Source organism: Pelobates fuscus, chromosome 5 (genome assembly GCF_036172605.1).
Source record: "Pelobates fuscus isolate aPelFus1 chromosome 5, aPelFus1.pri, whole genome shotgun sequence".
NCBI classification, from domain to species: domain Eukaryota; kingdom Metazoa; phylum Chordata; class Amphibia; order Anura; family Pelobatidae; genus Pelobates; species Pelobates fuscus.
Genome location: NC_086321.1, coordinates 350293264 through 350315612, shown reverse-complemented (window position 1 = coordinate 350315612; position 22349 = coordinate 350293264). Strand labels below are relative to the sequence as shown.

The following is a 22349-nucleotide window of genomic DNA, read 5'->3' as shown; positions in this document are numbered from 1 at the left end:
TCAAAAGGTCCTTCCTTACTTCTAAACATCTCTTTTCTATAATTGTAAAATGCTGCAAAATATAGCGGCCGCCATAGAAATACTACCAATAATTATTATTTTTCATCAAATTGCATTCATTTTGAAAATAATACCTGTACTGGGATAGTCTACCAACCAACTGAGGAGATGACTTGGTCTCCTGGAGTGGCATTTATCTCTCCGAGATTTAACCCAAAAAGGGTCATTACTATGATCTTTTTGCTGCCTGCAAAATGGGAAGAAATAATAGTCATGTTATAAAGCATATGTTTGCTGACCTCAGCATTGACTGAAATAACTTGTGAAACGAAAATCGTAGAGTCTAGACCAGGGGTAGACAACCTTTTGTCTCCCCAGATGTTGCGGTCTACATCTCCCATCATGCTGTTACAGCTGTGATAAGGTGAATGGGGTGGTCTGTGAGGGAGTCTATATTTCGACAGAATTGTTCAGAGAGGCATATGATTTTTAACCCCAGGGGGAGTGTATGTTTCTGTGTATATAACCAGAATTAATATTTAGTTATGGGCCCCTGGGGTGGAGCATTTGGAGAGCAGGGTGGGCCAGTGCTCCACTCCGCAGTTTAGCGGTTTTCTTGGAAGACATAGATCCAGGCCAGGGTTTTTGGACTGTCTCCAACCTACTGCTCAGCTGCAGGTAATCAGCTGCAGCAGTGGGAATAAACCCCTCCCTGCTAGGCAGGTAAGGGGAGAATGTTTGTTTCTCTCTGGAAGCAGCAGGCTGACTAAATAATGGAGTGCTGAGAGCGGACAAAGAACGAGGTTGGTGAAACCAATATTGTTTTGTTTTAGTTTAACCCCTGAGAGATAGGGAACCTAATGTTAGTTAGTGCTCAGACGAGCTAGGTTTTTGTTTATAGGGATTTGTATTATATATATGTTTTCATTTGCTGCTGTCTCCTAAGTGGACTTACAAATAAAGTGCCTGGAGTATATGCAATTACAAGGACTGTGCCTGTTGTTTACCCTAGAGGACCGTGCTACCTGCAAACAAGGATCACACAGCCATAATACAGGCAAAGCATCAGGGGAGTGATAACAAATAAACCGTGCTTTCCTAGGCGCTCAAATTTGTAATTTGGTGAAGAACCTGGTTCCGCTAAGCAGCTCGACACACGTGAAGGTACCTCCAACCTTAACACAATAACATGCAGAATAGTGGGGTAATGAAAGTAGAAAAGGTCACAACAAACAAGACCCAGTAAAGCATCAGGGGAGATGTAGTCCAAAACATCTGGAGTGCCAAGGTTTGCCTAACTCTGATCTAGACTAGGTGTGCACCCATGATGCTTTGCGTACCTTTAGAATGCCTTTAGAATGGCAGAGCGTCATGGATGCTGTAGTTTTAAACTAACTAGGGATCTACCTTTTTGGTCACCCCTGGACTATAGTTTTATGGAAATCTATGTGAAGCTACGTAGCATTACTTCTCCTTTTATAGTCCTCATTATTTAATTAAATCTTCATTTTTGAATTTTTGTTCGGTATTTACAGCTGAAATTGAAGGAAAGGGACCTCCGTTAAGAAAAAGGATAAATGAGTCATTTATTACACGTGAGTTTACAGAGGAAGAGGTTCTATTTCAACTCTCAAAAGTAAAGACAAATAAGTCAATGGGACCTGATGGAATACACCCAAAGCTATTAAGAGAGCTTAGTGGTGTACTAGCAAAACCATTAACAGATTTATTTAACCAATCATTGTTAACAGGAGTAGTCCCAGAAGATTGGAAGTTAGTGAATGTTGTGCCCATTCATAAGAAAGGTAATAGGGAGGAGTCGGGCAACTATAGGCCAGTAAGCCTTACTTCAGTAGTGGGGAAAGTGATGGAAATAATGTTAAAGTATAGGATTGTTGAACATCTAAAAACACATGGATTTCAAGATCAGAAACAACATGGGTTTACTTCAGGGAGATCATGCCAAACTAATCTTATTGATTTTTTTGATTGGGTAACTAAAATTATAGATCAGGGTGGTGCAGTAGACATTGCTTACCTAGATTTCAGTAAGGCTTTTGACACTGTTGCACATAGAAGGCTTATCCATAAACTGCAATCTTTGAGTTTGGATTCCACTATTGTTGAATGGGTAAGGCAGTGGCTGAGTGACAGGCAACAGAGGGTTGTAGTCAATGGAGTATATTCGAAGCTTGGGCTTGTCACCAGTGGGGTACCTCAGGGATCTGTACTTGGACCCATTCTCTTTAATATTTTTATTAGTGATATTGCAGAAGGTCTTGATGGTAAGGTGTGTCTTTTTGCGGATGATACTAAGATATGTAACAGGGTTGATGTTCCAGGAGGGATAAGCCAAATGGCAAGTGATTTAGGTAAACTAGAAAAATGGTCAGAGTTGTGGCAACTGACATTTAATGTGGATAAGTGCAAGATAATGCATCTTGGATGTAAAAAACCCAAGGGCAGAGTACAGAATATTTGATAGAGTCCTAACCTCAACATCTGAGGAAAGGGATTTAGGGGTGATTATTTCTGATGACTTAAAGGTAGGCAGACAATGTAATAGAGCAGCAGGAAATGCTAGTAGAATGCTTGGTTGTATAGGGAGAGGTATTAGCAGTAGAAAGAGGGAAGTGCTCATGCCATTGTACAGAACACTGGTGAGACCTCACTTGGAGTACTGTACACAGTACTGGAGACCATATCTTCAGAAGGATATTGATACCTTAGAGAGAGTTCAAAGAAAGGCTACTAGACTGGTTCATGGATTGCAGGATAAAACTTACCAGGAAAGGTTAAAGGATCTTAACATATATACCGTATATACTCGAGTATAAGCCGATTTTTTTAGCACATTTTTTGTGCTAAAAAACCCCAACTCGGCTTATACTCGAGTCAATAGTCTGTATTATGGCAATTTGCATTGCCATAATACAGACCGGGGGAGAGGGGGGCTGGCAGAGCTGTAACTTACCTGTCCTGCAGCTCCTGTCAGCTCTCTCCTCCTCTGCGCCGTCCGTTCAGCACCTCGGTCAGCTCCCAGTGTAAATCTCGCGAGAGCCGTGGCTCTCGCGAGACTTACACTGGGAGCTGACAGAGGGAGCTGCACAGACCGCGCGGAGGAGGAGAGAGCTGACAGGAGCTGCAGGACAGGTAAGTTACAGCTCTGCCAGCCCCCCTCTCCCCCCACTGAACTGCCAATGACACTGGACCACCAGGGAAGGAGCCCCCCTCCCTGCCATGTATCAAGCAGGGAGGGGGGACGAAAAAAAAAATAATTAGTAATAATAAAAAAAATAATAATTAAATAATAAATAATCATACAAAAATAATAATAATTAAATTAAATGAATAAAAATAATAATAAATAATAATAAAAAAAATTTAAATAATAAAAAAAAAAATTCCCACCCCCCACCAAGGCTCTGCAACACACACACACACACACACACAACTCATACACACACACACACACCACTCACACACACACACACACTGCACTCATACACACACACACACTGCACTCATACACACGCTGCATTCATACACTCACACTGCATTCATACACTCACACTGCATTCATACACTCACACTGCATTCACACACACACACTGCACTCATACACACACTGCATTCATACACACGCTGCACTCATACACACACACTGCATTCATACACTCACACTGCATTCATACACACACACACTGCATTCATACACACACACTGCACTCATACACACACACTGCATTCATACACACACACACTGCATTCATACACACACACTGCACTCATACACTCACACTGCATTCATACACACACACACTGCATTCATACACACACACTGCACTCATACACACACACTGCATTCATACACACACACTGCATTCATACACACGCTGCACTCATACCCACACGCTGCACTCATACACACGCTGCACTCATACACTCACACTGCATTCATACACTCACACTGCATTCATACACACACACTGCATTCACACACACACACTGCATTCATTATACACAGACTGTAAATAAATATTCAATTAATATATTTTTTTTAGGATCTAATTTTATTTAGAAATTTACCAGTAGCTGCTGCATTTCTCACCCTAGTCTTATACTCGAGTCAATAAGTTTTCCCAGTTTTTTTGGGTAAAATTAGGGGCCTCGGCTTATATTCGGGTCGGCTTATACTCGAGTATATACGGTAGCTTGGAGGAAAGACGAGACAGGGGGGATATGATAGAAACATTTAAATACATAAAGGGAATCAACACAGTAAAGGAGGAGACTATATTTAAAAGAAGAAAAACTACCACAACAAGAGGACATCGTCTGAAATTAGAGGGACAAAGGTTTAAAAATATTTTTCAGGAAGTATTACTTTACTGAGAGGGTAGTGGATGCATGGAATAGCCTTCCAGCTGAAGTGGTGGAGGTTAACACAGTTTAGGAGTTTAAGCATGCGTGGGATAGGCATAAGGCTATCCTAACTATAAGATAAGGCCAGGGACTAATGAAAGTATTTTTAAATTTTGGCAGACTAGATGGGCCGAATGGTTCTTATCTGCCGTCACATTCTATGTTCCTATGTTTCTATGTTTCATTTTTATTCTTTCACTGCGTTGTCTATTTGATACACTATCTATCTTAATCAAAGGAACTACCTACCTTATATGTGTATTATTGACTAATAACTAGCATTTTAAAATATACTTATATAAAGATACGTCTATGAATAGAAATTTTATTGTATGTAACCATGTTAGCTTTACAAAAGTCACAATGAAAACTTAGTCAGTAAACAGATACATGTGAATATTTGCATCCAAAGCATTTTATATAAGAAGCATTACTTTTGTATTTTAAATTTACATCTTGTGTGTGATTTTTATTTTGTCACAAACATGTCATTAAAAAAAATAAAATTAAAAGTAAATGGGGGAACAAGACCTTATTCCCAGGGACAGGACCAAATTACTTGTTACCCACCATTGAAATGTATTGGTATTTAGAGGAAATAAAAAGTAATATTTAATTTGGGTGATCAATATAATATATATCAGTTTGTTCTTTAAATGATCCGAATCCTAATCCCAAATCCCCATACAATCTATGCACTTTGAGAGATATGTTATAATCAGGGCTTGGTGCTTTTTGGTTCAAGGACCCCTATTCTTTGAGCCAAAAAAAAATCTTAGTGACAATACCCACTCCTCTACAGATCAAAAGTAAAACCTTAACCCCTTAAGGACCAAACTTCTGGAATAAAAGGGAATCATGACATGTCATACATGTCATGTGTCCTTAAGGGGTTAAAGGGACTGTAGGCACCCAGACCACTTCTGCCCATTGGAGTGGTCTGGGTGCCAACTCCCACTACCCTTAACCCTGCAACTGCTTTAGGTCTTCTCAGCCGGCCGGCGGGCGGGATCAGTCTCCGCTGGCTGACGTGATGAAGGGGAGGAGCGGCGGCGACCCGAAACCACCGCCTAGGGACATCAGCGGGGGTCTCAGGTAAGTCACTGAAGGGGTTTTCACCCCTTCAGCAACCGGGGATGGGTGGTGGGAGGGAGAGGGGACCTGCAGTGCCAGGAAAATGGATTGTTTTCCTGGCACTGGAGTGTCCCTTTAACAATTATGTTGTGCCCATTTAATAGACTAAAGACATAATTTTTATCTTGAGGATAAAAAATCCACAAGAACCCGAGAGACTATAAGTAAGCACTGTGGGTGGTCTTCCCACAGTTTCTCGTTATCCAACTCAGAAGGAAACATGGGTCAGCAAATAACTTAATGGGCAGTCAAATGTAGTCTGACCCTCTCCTTTCTCTTTTTCTGTCTCCTTGTCTTTCCAGTTCTCAACTTCCGAAAACCTGGAAGAAAAGGTAATAAAAGTAAAAAAAACTTGTCGCACCTTAAGGCAGAGGTTATGCACATCTACAACGATTCGCGGGTCAGTTCCAGGCCCATGGGGACGGGTGGGTTCAAGTAAGAGCATTTTAACAATATTTAAGGTTGGGATGGAGGGATGTGGTTTGGTCTGTCTTACATTTACACCATCAGCACACAGGCAAATGCATATTTAGAATGGTTTGTTGGCCGTGACCATGCGTACACTTAGACATCACTACCATTTGCTAGGATTCACCGCAATGATTATTAAAAAAAATAAGTATATGAGTAGTTAAGTAAAGCTCTAAACATTCCTGTTTGTGTGTGAATGAGTCTCTCAAATGATGGATTTGAATAGTTTTCTTGGGCATTCTCACTTGAGTGTAGAAGATTGCGCATGCACAATTTGATAGCCTCTTCCCATCCCAGATATTTAGTTTGAATTATTTACATGTCAAGTAGGAAATATTTGCTTAAGCAGAGGTGGCCCAAACAGGAATAATTCTTGTTTGTAGTTTTCTACAGATGTTTTTTGGTATTAGATTACGAACACATTTTATATTGTAAATTCTATAATTATCAGGGTAAACTTTAAGCCATTCTGATGATATTATTTGTTATTTTAATATCGACCGGTAAGTGTTATATTCTTATATGTATGCATCATGAAGCATATAATTCCTACTCTACTAGACAGGCCTTAATGTTACTTGGCCATACCACACTCACCATTAATGAATTTCTACTCACCGGGGCTGAATTTTTACTCGTCAGTGGTGAGTTACTCTTTTTTTTTTTTTTTTAACCAGAAAAAGCTAAAATTTCCTAGAAACATTACTTTATCAGTTAATATTTTATGCCTAATGGCCATGCATGCCGGCAGACTGAAAATAACTAGTAGTAATGTTTACATACAGCATGTAAATTTTAGAATTTGCCCAAGTTAGTGTTATTTAGTAGACTTGTGGGGAAAAAAATGTTTTGTCCATACAATGAATCGTAATTCTTCTTTGAATTATCCTATTGAATTTATTTTTTATTTACATTTACTTCCTTTTTAGTCTTACACTGGCCTTCAGACCAGTATGTACTCTTAAAACACTTCCAAATTTTGTGAACCATTGATAAAACCCATTAAAGGGACACTCCAGGCACCCAGACCACTTCTGCCCATTGGAGTGGTCTGGGTGCCAACTCCCACTACTCCTAACCCTGCAAGTGTAATTATTGCAGTTTTTTATAAACTGCAATAATTACCTTGCAGGGTTAACTCCACCTCTAGTGGCTGTCTACTAGACAGCCACTAGAGGGAACTTCCTGACTCATAGCACAGATTTTCTTTGCTAGAGCGTCGCTGGACGTCCACACGCTGTGTGAGGACCTCCAGCGTCGCTCAATTCCTCATGGGAAAGCATTGAAAATCTTTTTCAATGCTTTCCTATGGGGAGCGCTAATGCGCATACGCATTAGGTCTCCCAGGCCGGTGGTCCGGATCAGTCTCGCCCACTGGACGACGGAGTCAGAAGGAGGAGCGGAGCGGAGAACGAGGCAGCGACGAGGGACATCGGCGCTGCCTCAGGTAAGTGACTGAAGGGGTTTTCACCCCTTCAGCAACTGGGGATTGGGGGGTGGGAGGGAGAGGGACCCTGCAGTGCCAGGAAAATGGATTGTTTTCCTGGCACTGGAGTTTTCCTTTAATTCGATAAAAGCAAATAGCCAGTATATGACTATTTTTCTATGTCCGTGTGATCTGGGTTGGAGATATCAATCGAATGGCCTCTTTCTTTTTTTCGTTTGGTTGACAAGTCAGATTGTGATCTTTCAATTTCAAGTTAGTTGTCGAAAAGTTAGTTGTTTTTTGTTTAGTTTTTTGAATTTATCCAAATGTCTATTTTGGTGCAAATCAAACTGAATGTGAACAAATGGAATATGGAAATATGGTGACAATATAAAATGTATCTTTAATGAAAAGCCCTCTTGAAAATCGTTTTATTTCAAGAGGTTTTCAGGCATAACGGTAGACAATTTTATGTTATAAAATCTGAGTTTAATTTTTTTTTTTTTTTTTAAATCTCCAAATGGGCCACATAATTTTGACTTCTTTGTTAACATATCACATTTGCTGTTATATTTTTAATTTGCAATTTCTTACATTTTCTATATGTGGTGTTGTGTTCTGTGTGAGTCATTTGAGAACCACTAGATTGCTTGAATTTTATTTTAAACTTTATTAAGATTTTAGAAAAAGTTTAAATACATATATAAAAACTGCAAGGGACTTAACCATGTTTATTGCTTCAGGAATTATGCTTAATATCAAATTAGTCTATTAGTTTATTCTTACTGGTGCATTTTCTAAGCAATCGTGAAATTGTTTTTAGGGTGACACATAAAAATTGCATTTATGCGCTAACCGCAGAAGAACTTGCATCTATAAATACACATTCAAATCTAAAATAGACACTATAGTCCCCTGAACAACAAAAGCTTAATGTAGTTGCATAGTCCGTCCCTGCACACTTCTAAATGTAAATACTGCCTCAGAGAAACGGCAGTGTTAACATTACAGCTTAGAAACACCTCTAGTAGCCACTCCTCAGCCACTAGAGGTGTTTCCTGGATCAGTGCTGCACAGTGTGCAGCACTGCTATTCAGGGTCTCCATCGCTGAACTTACCCCACAGAGATGCATTGATTAAATGCATCTCTATAAGGAGATGCTGATTGGCCATGCCGGTGTTTGCCCACACCCCACCTCCTTGACGATCTCAGCCAATCCAGTGCTTTTCCTATAGTGCCTGTGTGGCACTGGAAACGAGATACGTTTTGTTACCTTTTAAGAGGAGCAAGCACTTAAATTATGGTTTAATCACCAAAGGATCAGGATTACATGTTTAACAACAGTGTTCCTTGAATTGCAGGCACTCAAACTCCATATGACAGTGTTTTTCACCTTGTGGTCAGTTTTTGTATTTGGATAGGTTTGTACCTGCATAAAATAAACAAAAATAAACAATGTGTAAGAAGGTGTAGAAATATAAATAAATATGAATGATACTGATCTACAAATAGTAGAAAATGCTGTGCAGTTTACACTCATAGACATGGAGAAAACCCCACATACAACTTTAATGAGTCTCCGTGTTAAACTTGTGTTCCCTTGATGGGGTATGATTGATGGGAAAGTTAGGGTAACCCTCTCCCTATGCTCATTGGTATTCCAATCATAATGTGTTTTTTTTTCTACTGGTTGTCTCAAAATTCTTTATAACCAATATATATTTAATGTAGCTTTATTGACCTGTTGGGTCATTTGTCTCATTTGTTGAATGGGTTATCTGTCACTAACCAACATCATTTCTTTTTCTGAGATGATTGAAGGTCTTTGCATGTCCAGGCATAGGCTTGGCTAGGCACATCCTAACAGAGTGCCAGGTTGTCTGTCCTGCACCTACCTGCCCTTTTCATTATTTTCTTTTTTACATTTTTTATTTTTGTTGTGCGTTAGAGATACATACATGCTGATAATGCCATGACAGCAAAGACTGGTGGTACAAAGTAGATAACAGAATGGCATAGAATAAGACTGCCCAATTTTGATAATAAACATGCTTACACAAAGTATGTCAGCAGATAGGTGAGGATGAGTAGAACGTAAGCCACTTTGGTGATCAAAAGAGAATGGTACAGACAAGATTATGAAACAGGTAGGTATAACTAGAGCACTAGAGTTCCCTTAGGAGGCACCCAGCTGGTTAAAGGCTAAGCTTGAAAAATTATAAACTAAGGGAAAAACTCAAAAAAAAATGCTGGAACGTGAAACAGTTATTCAGGTTTTCACACTTGAGCAATATTGATAGCTTCCCAAGAGCTCAGGTCACGCTATGCCGTCTAGGGGTATGACATAGTCCAATAACAAGGGAGAGATCTGCAGGCCTTTGAGCCACAAGGAAGAGCAGTGGATCAAGCAAGATGTTGTGATTGGGATTCCCCTCGGTATCTCAGAGAAGGTAAGAGTCCCGGTGTTAGGTTTCAGCAGTACTTGCAGTCGTGTTCCCTTCCGTTGGAGTGATGGGCGCTTCCCACCTTGACACTATTTGAGTGCCCTTGTCACTGCCGAAGCCTCAGATGTCTGTTGCGAATTATGCATCAGCTTACAAGGTGAGTGGTCACTCAGCTGCTACATCAGTATTGCCATGGAGCCACATGGCGTTCGCCATGTTGGGTGAGTAGCTGAAATTCAAGGGCGTGGAGGCAGCTTCGGTTTGCGAAATCGGCCGCCTCTCCCGTCCAGTGCACATTAGGCCTCAAGATTCAAGTTGTGCAGCAGACAAGCTCCTGGTGCTTCTCAGAACTCTTCCGTGTACAACAACTGAAGGGTATAGATCAAGTGAGTCTTTACATTTAATCAAAAACAAGCTTGATGGGGCTGAAAAACTCTATTACCTGTGTAGGAGAGGAGCTCATGCAGAACACGTTTCTCCACCATGGCAGTCAGGCCCCACCACTCGTTAATTTATAGGTAATAAAATTGCTGGTAGTCGAAATAAAAATGTGATCAGTAAAACTATATTTATTTTATGATTTAATATTAGAAAAAAGCTTTATTGGGTGGAAACTATAGGCTAGGTATATCAAATTTGCACATATAGCAAAATACTTGCAGATTTCTTCATTTAATGCTGCTGTTTCCAATTCTTGCTGTAATACATGTTTCCTGCTGTTTTCCTACTTTGACTTAGTTTGCCTGAATTTCCCCAATTTCTTTGCGTCCTGTCCTTTAGTTCGCCGGCTTGCTGTCTACAAAAAGTTTTGTCTTTCTTTTCCTTTGCTGTTAATTCATATATTCTGGCCTTGGCTTGTCCTTGTTTATTCTACATCACATTTGCTTTGTGGGTTTCTTTACTAATCTTGTGTTAGAAAAACACAAACATGTAGTCCTAATTCTAAAATGTTCTATCTGTTTAGATTACCGTCCCCCTTCCCTCCACAGTAATGAATTCATAAGTTTAACTTCTCCTACTTCCCCTGGCATACCGGTCTCGCCACGACCACCACACCTCCTCTGGCTGAGATCTTCATTTCTGATGGTGTGGCGAAACCGACCTCGCCACATGTCCTTGGAGGGGGCTGCTTGCCTGCCTCTTGCCTTTGGACTATGGCCATGGGAGATTGGGCCCTTTTACAAAACGTATTCGGCCCTAACAGAGTGCATGTCACTCATTCTGGCCCTTTAAACACAGTGGGGCCATTCGGTACTTGCCCTGTGTGAGCAGGGTCAACTATGATCTCACTCCTTCCCCTTCATTTATCTTCATAATATTTTGTTCACTTGTTTATTTTTCTATTCTACTTATTTTTTTTATATACTGTACTTCTCATTTCATGAACTATTAAAGCCTGAGGCTCATTGAAATTTTTAAGTTTGATTGTCAATAGTAGTTATTAAGATACTGAGTTTAAATCTTGTTTTTCTTTCTTAATATAAATATGAGCCTTTATACAGTCAAATTAATTTTAAATATAAAGTATTTACTATTTCATTAGAGGAAACTATATAACTCAATACTTCAAAGCTGATATTAGATATCAAGCTATGGACCAACTAAAATTAAAAGTACACTTAGTGTTACCTTAGGATCCTGGTTTAACCCCTTAAGGACACATGACATGTGTGACATGTCATAATTCCCTTTTATTCCAGAAGGTTGGTCCTTAAGGGGTTAACTGAAGAAATCATTTTCATGATGAGATTGCAAAGCTCAGTACAACTCAAAAACAGCAACAACAACAAAGTCCTGATTTACTTGTTGTAGAATAACTGTTTGAATGGAAACGATATGGGCATGAAGAGAATGCCTGGGTCCCTTAACACTCAGTCCATGGCCCTGATATAGTTAACCAATTCCACACTCTTCACGCTACAAGCCTTTCATGGGAGTATATCATATTCTGGCTATTTTAATCCACTGTTCTGTGAATTTAAACCACAATATTGGGTTTATGCCTTCACTTATCCTGCACTCTTTGAATACCAGACCATAGATGTTCAGTACACTCTCATTGTGTCCCTATGGTGGCTTAGGCTTGTTTGAGCAGGGCCCTCTTCAACCCTTCGTTTCTGTAAGTTTTCTTGTAAATGTCCTATTTATAGTCAAATCCCCAAAGCGCTACGGAATCTGTTGGCGCTATATAAAGCGCAATAATAATAATAATAATAATAATAATAATAATAATAGGCAGATGTTCTTTCCTTCATTCCTACAGGTGTCCAGACCACCTTCTCTCATACTGACTATTGCTCACTGGCTATTTCTTGAATTGTTCTGTTACTTGGACATTAAACTTCCGATCTTCTGGTTACCAATACCAACTTCACTCAAAGTACCAGATCCCCCTCTTACTAAGGCACTAGTCTGCTCTCTTGGTTTAGACCTCAGCTACCTTCAGACCATGATCTGTATTCTGGTACTGCTGAAGACAGAGCAGGACGAACCATAAGGTGACTTTCATATGGGCCATGGAACCATGAATTTGCTTGGTTCCATTCACCCATCCCTACGGGCAGAGTGAAATGGGTTCCCTAAACTAGCAACCTACCTGGAGCCATGTAGGTTCTGAACCCTTGTCTGGGTTCATATCACGATCTTCCCACCACACTCTGGATTTCCATCTTGTTAACAATCTGTGCTGATCTCCTGGCTCAGACCTAGGCTATCTTCAGAAAAAACTCTCCTGAATCACCTTCAGAAAGACTATACTATATTAATTAAACCACTCCTGTCTCCAACTTTGTGTACCACTGTGCACGTGTACACCAGCTGGCAAGAGTTTCAACTTCTTAACAGAACAAAACTGCATTTTACAAGTCTTCTGAATAACCCACCCGTATTTTGAGACTTTGCCTTCTTATTACCATTTGGATTTACTGTTGTAATGCTGGATTGGAGCATTTTGGTGAGAACACTATCATGTCACTGTTTTCTGAAATATATCTAAAATCTATTTTAGCTCTGCTGACCTGCCATCTCATGGAAGTAGTTATGGGTATAGTGTCTGGACACATATGGCTCTCTCCTTCCACTTTTCCTTCCATTCTACTTTTGTTTCATGTTTTCATTATAAACGAGAGATCTAGCCCATCCTCTTTGTGTTTGTTGGACTAATGAGTAAGCATTATCCTGAGCAGCAATGGGTAGCTCTGATTGGCTGAGCGTTTTAGCTATCCCCTTGCCGCCTATCACTGCGCCCATTAAATTGGTATGGCTGGAAGGAGTGTGTAATCTCTGCCTTAGCCATATTTCCAGTACTTGCCAGGCTGTGTGTGGCCAGGGACCCTTTTTTAGTGGTAAACTTTGAAAAAAATGGCTTAAAAATACTGAATGGAGGGACAGTACCTGAAGACTCTGGGCACTATAACCAATTCAAAGAGATGAAATGGTTATAGGGCCTACAGTGTCCCTTTTTAAAGTGCTAATACAAAAAATATGTTTGTTATTACTTATCACTTAACTGAAGCTCTGTCTATGAATTGTTCATAGCACAATTGGTTGTTCATAGCACAACTGGTTGTCTTGACCTGTTTGCTACAATTCTCTAAATTGTTCTCGCCTTTTAAAACTTTTTCTCCACATTATTCCAATAAATACTTTGATTCTGGTTAAACTGTCTCCTGTTGTAACATGGAATAATTCTGAAAGGACACTATAGACTCCCGGACCACTTCATCTCAATTTAGTTAGAGGAGCAGTGTTTTGCCATGCGTATGCACTAGCCTTCCACTGCTTTTCTATGGACAAACATTGGATTGGCTGAGATCTTTAAAGGAACACTAGAACATTAGAAATACATATTTATATTCCTAATGCTAAAGCCCTGATGTCCCTCATCAATTAGGTCTTCCCTGAAATACGAAAAACGAAAAAACCCAAAATGAAATAAAACGAATAACACCTTTTCTCCAACACCGAGTCTCCCTTGGCGCTGCCGCGACCTCCTTTGTATTCAATGATTCACTATGGGCGACCATGATGGCACTGTGCATGCACGCAGTATGTTATGGTATGAGAGTCAGGTAGTAAGATTCCTGCCTCACATACTTAGAGGACTTGGAGACATGGCTTGAAGCCAAATCCCCAAGCCTTCAAATTAGTGAAATAAAGGATTTTGAGGGGTAGGACATATGGGGTGGGACAGGACTTCAGGCACTATAACAGCTTCAATAAGATGAAGTTGTTAAAGTGTCAACAGTGTTCCTTTAAGATTGATCATCTCAGCCAAGGAGGAGGAGCTTCAACATGGAGAATAGTGGGCCATGGGATGTAGGGAAAATAAAGTCACCTTTTAAATCCTCACAGTGAGGGGGGGAAGGTTACAACCTATAGGTAGAGAAACAATATAGCATTAGGAATACATGTTTCCATTCTTAACTCTGTAGTGTTCCTTTAATAAATACGTGAAAATCTGAATGTTTATTTATTCCATAATTAGTAGCTTTTTCCCCTGCCGAACTCTGAATATGAATGTTAAAATCAAGACACCTTCATTAAAATTAGCATTCCAAATGCCTTGACGTAACCTGCTAATCAAGCAGTCATACACAGGGTGCCTACATCACAAAATATCAGTCGCTCTCATTACACGTTCAGCACCAGCTGCTCCTTTCAATGTCTGCTTTAAAGGACACACATATTAGAATCAAATATATATATAGATTCTTTCTTTTTAATTTCGTCATTTAAATCGCATTTATGTTTAAAACATTTATTGTAAATCTTATGCTCACTCCACAGTTACAGTTTCCTGCATGAAATTTCCTGAATGATTAAAAACTGCTGGGTTATTGATTTTCCTCAAGTAGGCTGACTGCAAAGTCTTATATACAGCACAAGAAAGACATGAAAAGGATGAGTGAAGAACACTCTATTAAATCTCAAGCTTGTCTGCACATGATGAGTAATGTCATAGACCGGGAGACTTCCCCGGTAGAAATCTGAGAAATTTTGTAAATGGACCAGTTGTGTGGGACAGGAAAATCTATCTTCACACGCATGACCGGGCTGGGCCCAAGAGCCTGTCGATAGAATAGATCTTTAAGAAGACGCCACAATTGCATTGTAGGCAAATTTTCTGCCATCAACTGAAAATCAGTCTCTAGAGAGACACAACTACTGCTGTGGTCCTTGAGCAGAAGTAAAGTACAAAAAGAAATGGAACAACAGGCTGAAGGTTAATATAGTAATACAGTAAGAGAAACGCTTCCCAGTTGACACAGGACAGAATTGCGCACTCCCTAGAAACTGGTAAAAAAAAAACAATAGAATTGCAGAAAATAACCCGTATAAATGAAAAATTTACTCTTGTGTATCATCTACATAACACAAGAATTTCTGCTTTGGGCACAGTGATTAAAAAAATTAAAATCATGTTTCCGCAATTGTCCTGAATTCCTAGCTCGACATGCAAATGAGCAAAGACATGCATCATGTTTCAGACTTTGCTTCGAAATTAATGTGTGCCCAAAGTGGACTTTTCCTAGCTTTTACTGGAGATATGTAGATCATGCACAAATATACATTTTGAATTTGCATAAATTTGTGGTGGGGCGATACCATGTTAGGACGCCCAAATTATTTAGTACTTAGCTATATGCGGACTAAAAATCTCCAAGACTAGAACCATTAACATGCTGATGAGTCCCCAAAGGTCAAAATTGTAAAGCTCAGTATAGTTCAGGGATAGACAACCTTCGGCACTCTAGATGTTGTCAACTACATCCTCTAACGCTTTTATAGCCATAATGTTGCCAAAGCATCAGGGGAGATGTAGTCCACAACATCTGGAGTGCCAATGGCTGACTACTCATGATTTATCCCATGGTTAGTTTCTGGTCATTGGTCCTTTTGGACACCAACCCATGCTTTGGTTTAAAATAGTGCTCAATTGCAAAAGGTGGCTGTTAAACTGCAGGTTGAAGTCTAAATTGTAATGTCTTTCTGTGTTCATTTGCATGTTGTGCCGGTAATTCGGGGAGAATTGTGGATGATTTTGAGAGGATTTTGTGGAATTATTGTACCCAAGATGCACTTTAACAAGGTCCTACTTGACATATGTAGATGATGCACAACAGTAAAGTATGAATCTGAGTAAAACAGCAGAGAGTTTTATTACATTTGCACTAACCGCAGCTTGTTTAGTACATATATAATGTAACAGTTATATATTAAATTTAAAACGTTAATATTACATGATTTAAATTTCATTTAAACAGATATGTCTACATAAACCATGTTTGAAGTCATTTATTAGCACGTCGAAATTTGTTAATATCAGGGCACATTAAGCAAGATAATTGATTTTAATTATGATATGGCTGGATTGCATTGTTAATCAAAGGAGAACAGGATGCAGTGCCATGGGCTTATATGGGGTTTATAATGACAAGTTGCAGTTTTTGCACATTTCTGCTGTGTGGACTATACTTTTGCCTTTTTACTTAATGCAGACATGGTGAAGGCAGTGAGAGAGTCAGACTACAAATGAAATAAATTGGGCTTGGAATTTAAAATCCTTTACGCATTAACGTTTATCATTTATTATCGCGCTGCCAACGTTTCTGCCAGAGATTGCAACATTTGTAAAAAACGAATGTAGATCCAACCATCTGTAAAAGGCAGAAATTAAAACATAATCAATATATTTAAAAAGCAAAGAATTGAGGGGTTGGTTAGACTCATTTAAAGGAAAACACCTCTTTGTGTATATTCACTCATGAATAGGCTGCAGTGCTTAAACTACCCACTTAAGGACAGCAGGTAATCTTTGAGAGCCATTGGCGAGGCTTTGTGTTTTCAGCAAATCTCTTGCACTTAACTGAAATGTGCTAGAAATTGCTGGTTATATTACAGACAAACGGAGAAGGAGTATTACTAAGGTTTAGAAACACAGAAAGGACAAGGGAGTGTTTTTGAATATAATAATAACACAGAGGAGCAAACAGAGGAGGCAATATAAGCCATCAGGTCATCCTTAAATGGTCCATAGATCTCTCCATAGGTGGTACCATTTTCCAAGAGAGCTGTACCACTATTATCTCCCTATTACTGGGATGAAACGCTCTGTTGGAAAAACTCGTTGACTTACATTGTCAAGGGTCCTTGAATAAACACAAGATTGCAGAATGGTCAATGACAAAAAAAGGGTCTTTTTGTTAAAGAGGATGGAGAGGTCAACCACTTGTCTCACACACTAAGGGCCATTATGAACAAAATCCACTCTCCATTGTATAGACGTCATGGTCTTCTGGTTAACAGTCATAGCAGTGTAATATCCAGCTATTGCTGGTGATTGTTTAGAAAGAAAGGATAACAAGAGTACGTCTTCATAAAGTTTGAAAGAAAATGTGTTAACCCAGGCGTGTTAGCTGAAATGACAAGTGACTGTCGTAGACGATTGTGCTATGTAATTACGAGTGATGTATATTTCAGGGTTGAAATCAATAACAGCAATCTAACATTTACCATAATATGGTCAGTGGGGGATTAATATAGACTCTCTTTTCATGACAATCTTTTTAGTATTATTTAAAATACTTTTGTCTCTGATCTGACTCATGTGTGGTTGCACTGTCTAGAGAATGAATTGTTCATGAAAAAAAAAAAGACAGAGTTGATCTTGCATAACCATCACAACTTTGGGTCTTATAATCAATTGTGCACAAACGCACATATTTAAAACAAAAATGTAAGCAAACCGTTTACTCTTTGGAGATAACCACTAACCGATGCTGCAACTGAAATTAATAAATAAATAAAAATAAATAAAACAACAGGCTGAAGGTTAATATAGTAATTCAGTAAGAGAATAGTTTCCCAGGTGTGACAGGACAGAACTGCGCACTCCCTAGAAACTGTAAAAATAAAAAATTACTTTTACAGAAAAAATATACATTTTATTTACAATTGTTTAATCTTATTTACTTTACTTTAGCCCAGAATTAAAATAGTACATATAACACTTCAGTTGACTAAAAATGTGCTTAAAGAAATAAAGTGTGAGAAGAATATATGCTATAAGACTGCATGCCCAAATAGGAGACCTGAGTGGTCTTTGAAGCTTGCACTCTAAATCTACTTCCATTAAGGTAAAATGCTTTCCTTAAGAGTCTATATATCTATGGCACTCTCTACCTACGAAGAACACGTCACCATAAAATATCAGCCAGGTGTTGGCGTAATTCTAAAAAAGCAATCATTATATCTTTCAAGAGAAAGATTTATATTTTTACTCTAACGATGTATAGCTTTATCATAACAGATTTAAATAAAGAGGCATGGTTCTACCAAAATCCACCGAAATTTCGACAGTACTATATTCATGCAGTTACGAAATATTTTACTGCTTGCTGTTTGACTTGTCTGCTATTTTTGAAACTTATACTATATACTATAACGTGGGCGATTAATCAAGGCTAAATTCTCTTTTGGTTTTTATAGCGATTGCATCTTATTCAACCCTTTGCCCCAGAATAGCACCTGTTTTTGCCTTGGTAACCTTCCCCAATAAGTACTATTTGTAATAATGACCTTTGTGCAGGGGGTTTCTGGATATAATCGAATCTTCTCTGAAAAAAGGTGAACCCGACTGTGATGTTGGTGTATTGAGTACAGCGTAGAATTTTGGATTATAGAATCTAGGTTCTACATTCTACTTTAGAAACAAATTGTAGTAATAACATAGATTAATTGTCGAAGGTAGCTGTAAAAACGTAATGTCTATGCCAGGGGTGGGGAACCTTCGGCTCTCCAGATGTTTTGGACTACACCTCCCATGATGCTTTGCCAGCATTGTGTGTAAGAGCATTATGGGGGATGTAGTCCACAACATCTGGAGAGCCGAAGGTTGCCTATCCCTGGTCTATGCGAATCTAAAAACTATGCTACACTATTTTTATATAACTGTATCTGTAAGTAGTAAAACTATTAACTCTAAATTATTTCTTGATAGTTTTCAATTAACCTGTTTTATGTAGGAGTAGGTATAAATAAATAGGTCTTTTCGGTCACAAGCCATATACATATGAATCAAGCCTTTCTTTTTGTTCTGTGCCACATGGCCTGTGTTTAGTGGCAGATGTATTCAAACACGCTCTACATTCCAGATTCAGCTGTAAGTATATCTAGCTGAAGTTCTGATTGATTTTCTAAGCATGGAGCTGTAATAAGATGGATGAACGAAAAAGTAGGTGGTGCAGTGTCAGCAAAAACCAGAAACAATGACTGATCATCGAAAAGGTTTTTTTTTCCCCTTTAACAAATGAAATCTATTTCTTTTTTTGTTTTAGAAACATTGAATTTGGCCATCGTTTACCAGTCCATTAAAAAAAACAGATACCTTTTTCTTTTTTTATGCGTGGGGCCGTGTGAGCTGATAATTACAGGTGGAGCACGCTGCGTGCTAGGGAAGAGTAATAAAATTAATAATTTCATGTAAACACGATCTTTAGTCTGTACATGCCATAAATGGGGAATGACAAGGGCTCATTTATTTCCAATTCACAAGCAGAGATTCAGAGTTGAAAAAGCAATCTGATTCTTTAGAGGACAGGTTAAGAAAAAAAATAAGCTGCATTAAAAAGTAATACAATCATCAAATACATATTAGTATGGCTGAGCGGAGTCTACTCAGAATAAATTTTTTTTGAAATTTAAAAAGGTGATTTATTACAAAAATGTTTACGCAAATAGCATGAAATTGTGCTCAGAGTGCCGGGGAGACTTTATTGGGAAACTGAAGTATGGATTTGAAACACGGAGAAACCGTGGGAAGACACTTCATTTAGAGGGAGAGTGAGGGGATAGTTACTAAAATATATAACTAAGCACCTTAAAAAATTGTATATATATTTATCATTCATACGGCTATGCATCCATTGCCAAATAGGCCATTTCTGGGTCCAAGTAGGCAGCCCCTCTGTGCAACAAAAAAGGCAATGTTTACATTTGTCCGTAAGAACACCTCTAGTGACTGTCATTCTACAGCCACCAGAGGTGCTTCCTATTACTGTCTTGCATTCTTTGCAGGACAGACATTTAGCGTCCTCACTGTCTCATAGAGAAGCATATGCTCAATACATCTCTATGAGGAGATGCTGATTGACGCATATAAGCAGTTGGCTCCCCCAATGCTTCTCGGAGAGAACTGGATTGGCTGAGATCAACAGTAATGATGATCTCAGACTGAAGTGGAGTCACAGAAAAACCAGCGCGGCGAGTGATGAATGGTAAATAAAACGGCTCTATTTTAACTTTTAAATGGGGCCCTGAATCTAAAACAGCAGGAAATAACACTAGAACTATAGGTTTTTTACTAATATGCCTGCTTTTAATATCTGCAATATACATATGTTCTTACTGGACTGGACCATTTACTCACCCTAGTTACTAAGAGGGATATAAGGGCTTGCATCTCCCTGTTGGCGTAACCTCTCAAAGGAGGAATATTGTTTAGTCATGTTGTGAATGTGAATCTGGGTTTATTGGTGAACTGGGATTGTATTCTGTGAATACATTTTACCATGTATGTAGTCATGTATATATCAATGTATGCATTTATTTTAGAAAACTAAAACATTTGACAAAAACTTTACTGCAATGACAATACAGGTTTACGGAATCAGAGATTCCTATATTAGAAGAACACTATAGCATTTGGAATATGTATTTCTAATGCTATAATATTCCAGTACGTGTTTAGATTCAGAACCACCATTTAAAAAAAAGACTCACTAGGTGTTTACATCCACTCCTCCACCCCCAATGTCAGTCGGAAAATGTTGGTTCCTCGATAAATGTCCAGTGCAATGCAACGCCTGCGTGATGAGGTGCACGTTTGTGGCATGTGCCGCATGCACATCCAACCAAATGCTATGAGCTGCCTTTGATGAAGCTTAATGTCTTCGTGGATGTCGAACATCACATGACCCAGTGAGAATCAGTCATTGCAGAGTAAGCCTCCCTAGTGGTTGTCGGGAAGACAGCCAGTAGAGGTTTGTTTAACCTTGCAATGGGATAAACCTACAGGACCACTGCACCCAAACTACTTCATTGAGTGGTGATTTTTTTTTAACAAGGTTCCCTTCCTAACTTGTGTGCCCATTGGGTAACACTGGGCACACCCGTGCATTTCACATGACCAGGAAATCATCACAATATTTTCTCTTCCCTGCACTGAGGACCAGAGGGAGCTAATAACCTTAATTGGACAAATAGAAGCCTGCTTACATCTAATGCTCATTCCAGCCTTTTTGTTTTTAGAATAACGTAGAGTTATAAAATAATAAAATACCAAGATAGATCCACACAAAAAATATTTATAATCTTATTTAGTAATTAAAGCTCTAAATACTCTAACTTTGGTTAGAGGGCAAAAAATCTGAATCTAAAAATGACTATTTTAAACCTGGAGATACCATTTTAAAGTGATTTTATATAAGACATTTCAGATGACAGTTCCTTTCAATATTGTAAAATATTTTCAGTGATAGAGGGATAAATATTTATGTTATGTTTCTCATTATTTTTGCTGAAAATAATTTTCTTTTTTTTCTTCAGCTTGTAAACGCAAAGAACAAGAACAGCAAAAGGACCGCAACCTTCAGCCAAAGAAGCAAAGGCTGGTCTTCACAGACCTTCAACGACGCACCCTGATTGCCATTTTTAAGGAAAACAAGCGTCCTTCCAAGGAAATGCAAATAACTATCTCTCAACAACTCGGCCTGGAGCTTAACACAGTCAGCAACTTCTTCATGAACGCACGGCGGCGGTGTATGAACCGATGGCAAGAAGAGCCAGGAGTAAATCCAGGAATACCTTCAGCATCTACAAGCACTTTCTCCAAAGCATGACTTGTTTCCAACTCCTTACATCCTTGAAGAAATCCCCAGTAACAACCATTATAGCAAACAAAAACAATGATCATAAAAACAAATCAAAAACACACATTAAAGAGAAACAAACTACAGAATAGGGCAGTTTTAAGCAGGTGCTTGAATACCTGCAGTGGAACCCAATCTGGAGTTAGATCAACTATTTCTCCTGTTTCTTGGTCAAACAAAGAAGGCCGAATTTCATGGTTTGGGCTTTTGTGTCGTATCATTTTGCAATTTCAGTTTCAAAACAAAACATCTTAATCTATAATCACGATGATAATACTATTTTAGGCATTCAGTGAACACACAATACATCATCACTATTTGGTTATTACAGTCGAATAACTCACGGGTAACAGAATGTGTACAACCGTTCCAATTGCCCATACACCAGTTTTTTAAATGATACATGCTCATGCGTATATAGGTATATATGTGCAGTAGAGTATCGCTCAAGGAAATTCTGTTTGTTCAACACAAATGAGAAATTACATAAGCACATTTTAAGAGGGAAAACCAAGGCT

The 22349-nt window shown here is 38.8% G+C and overlaps 1 protein-coding gene across 1 annotated transcript in view; it reads left to right on the top strand.

The window, feature by feature from the left end:
• Positions 1-21954, top strand: part of ONECUT3 (one cut homeobox 3) — a 94282-nt gene extending 72328 nt beyond the window's left edge. Inside the window, exon 2 of the mRNA XM_063455896.1 lies at positions 21509-21954. Within this exon, the coding sequence (XP_063311966.1) occupies positions 21509-21801 (293 nt within the window). The 3' untranslated portion in view covers positions 21802-21954. The remainder of the gene's footprint in view (positions 1-21508) is intronic.
• The last annotated feature ends 395 nt before the right edge of the window (positions 21955-22349 follow it).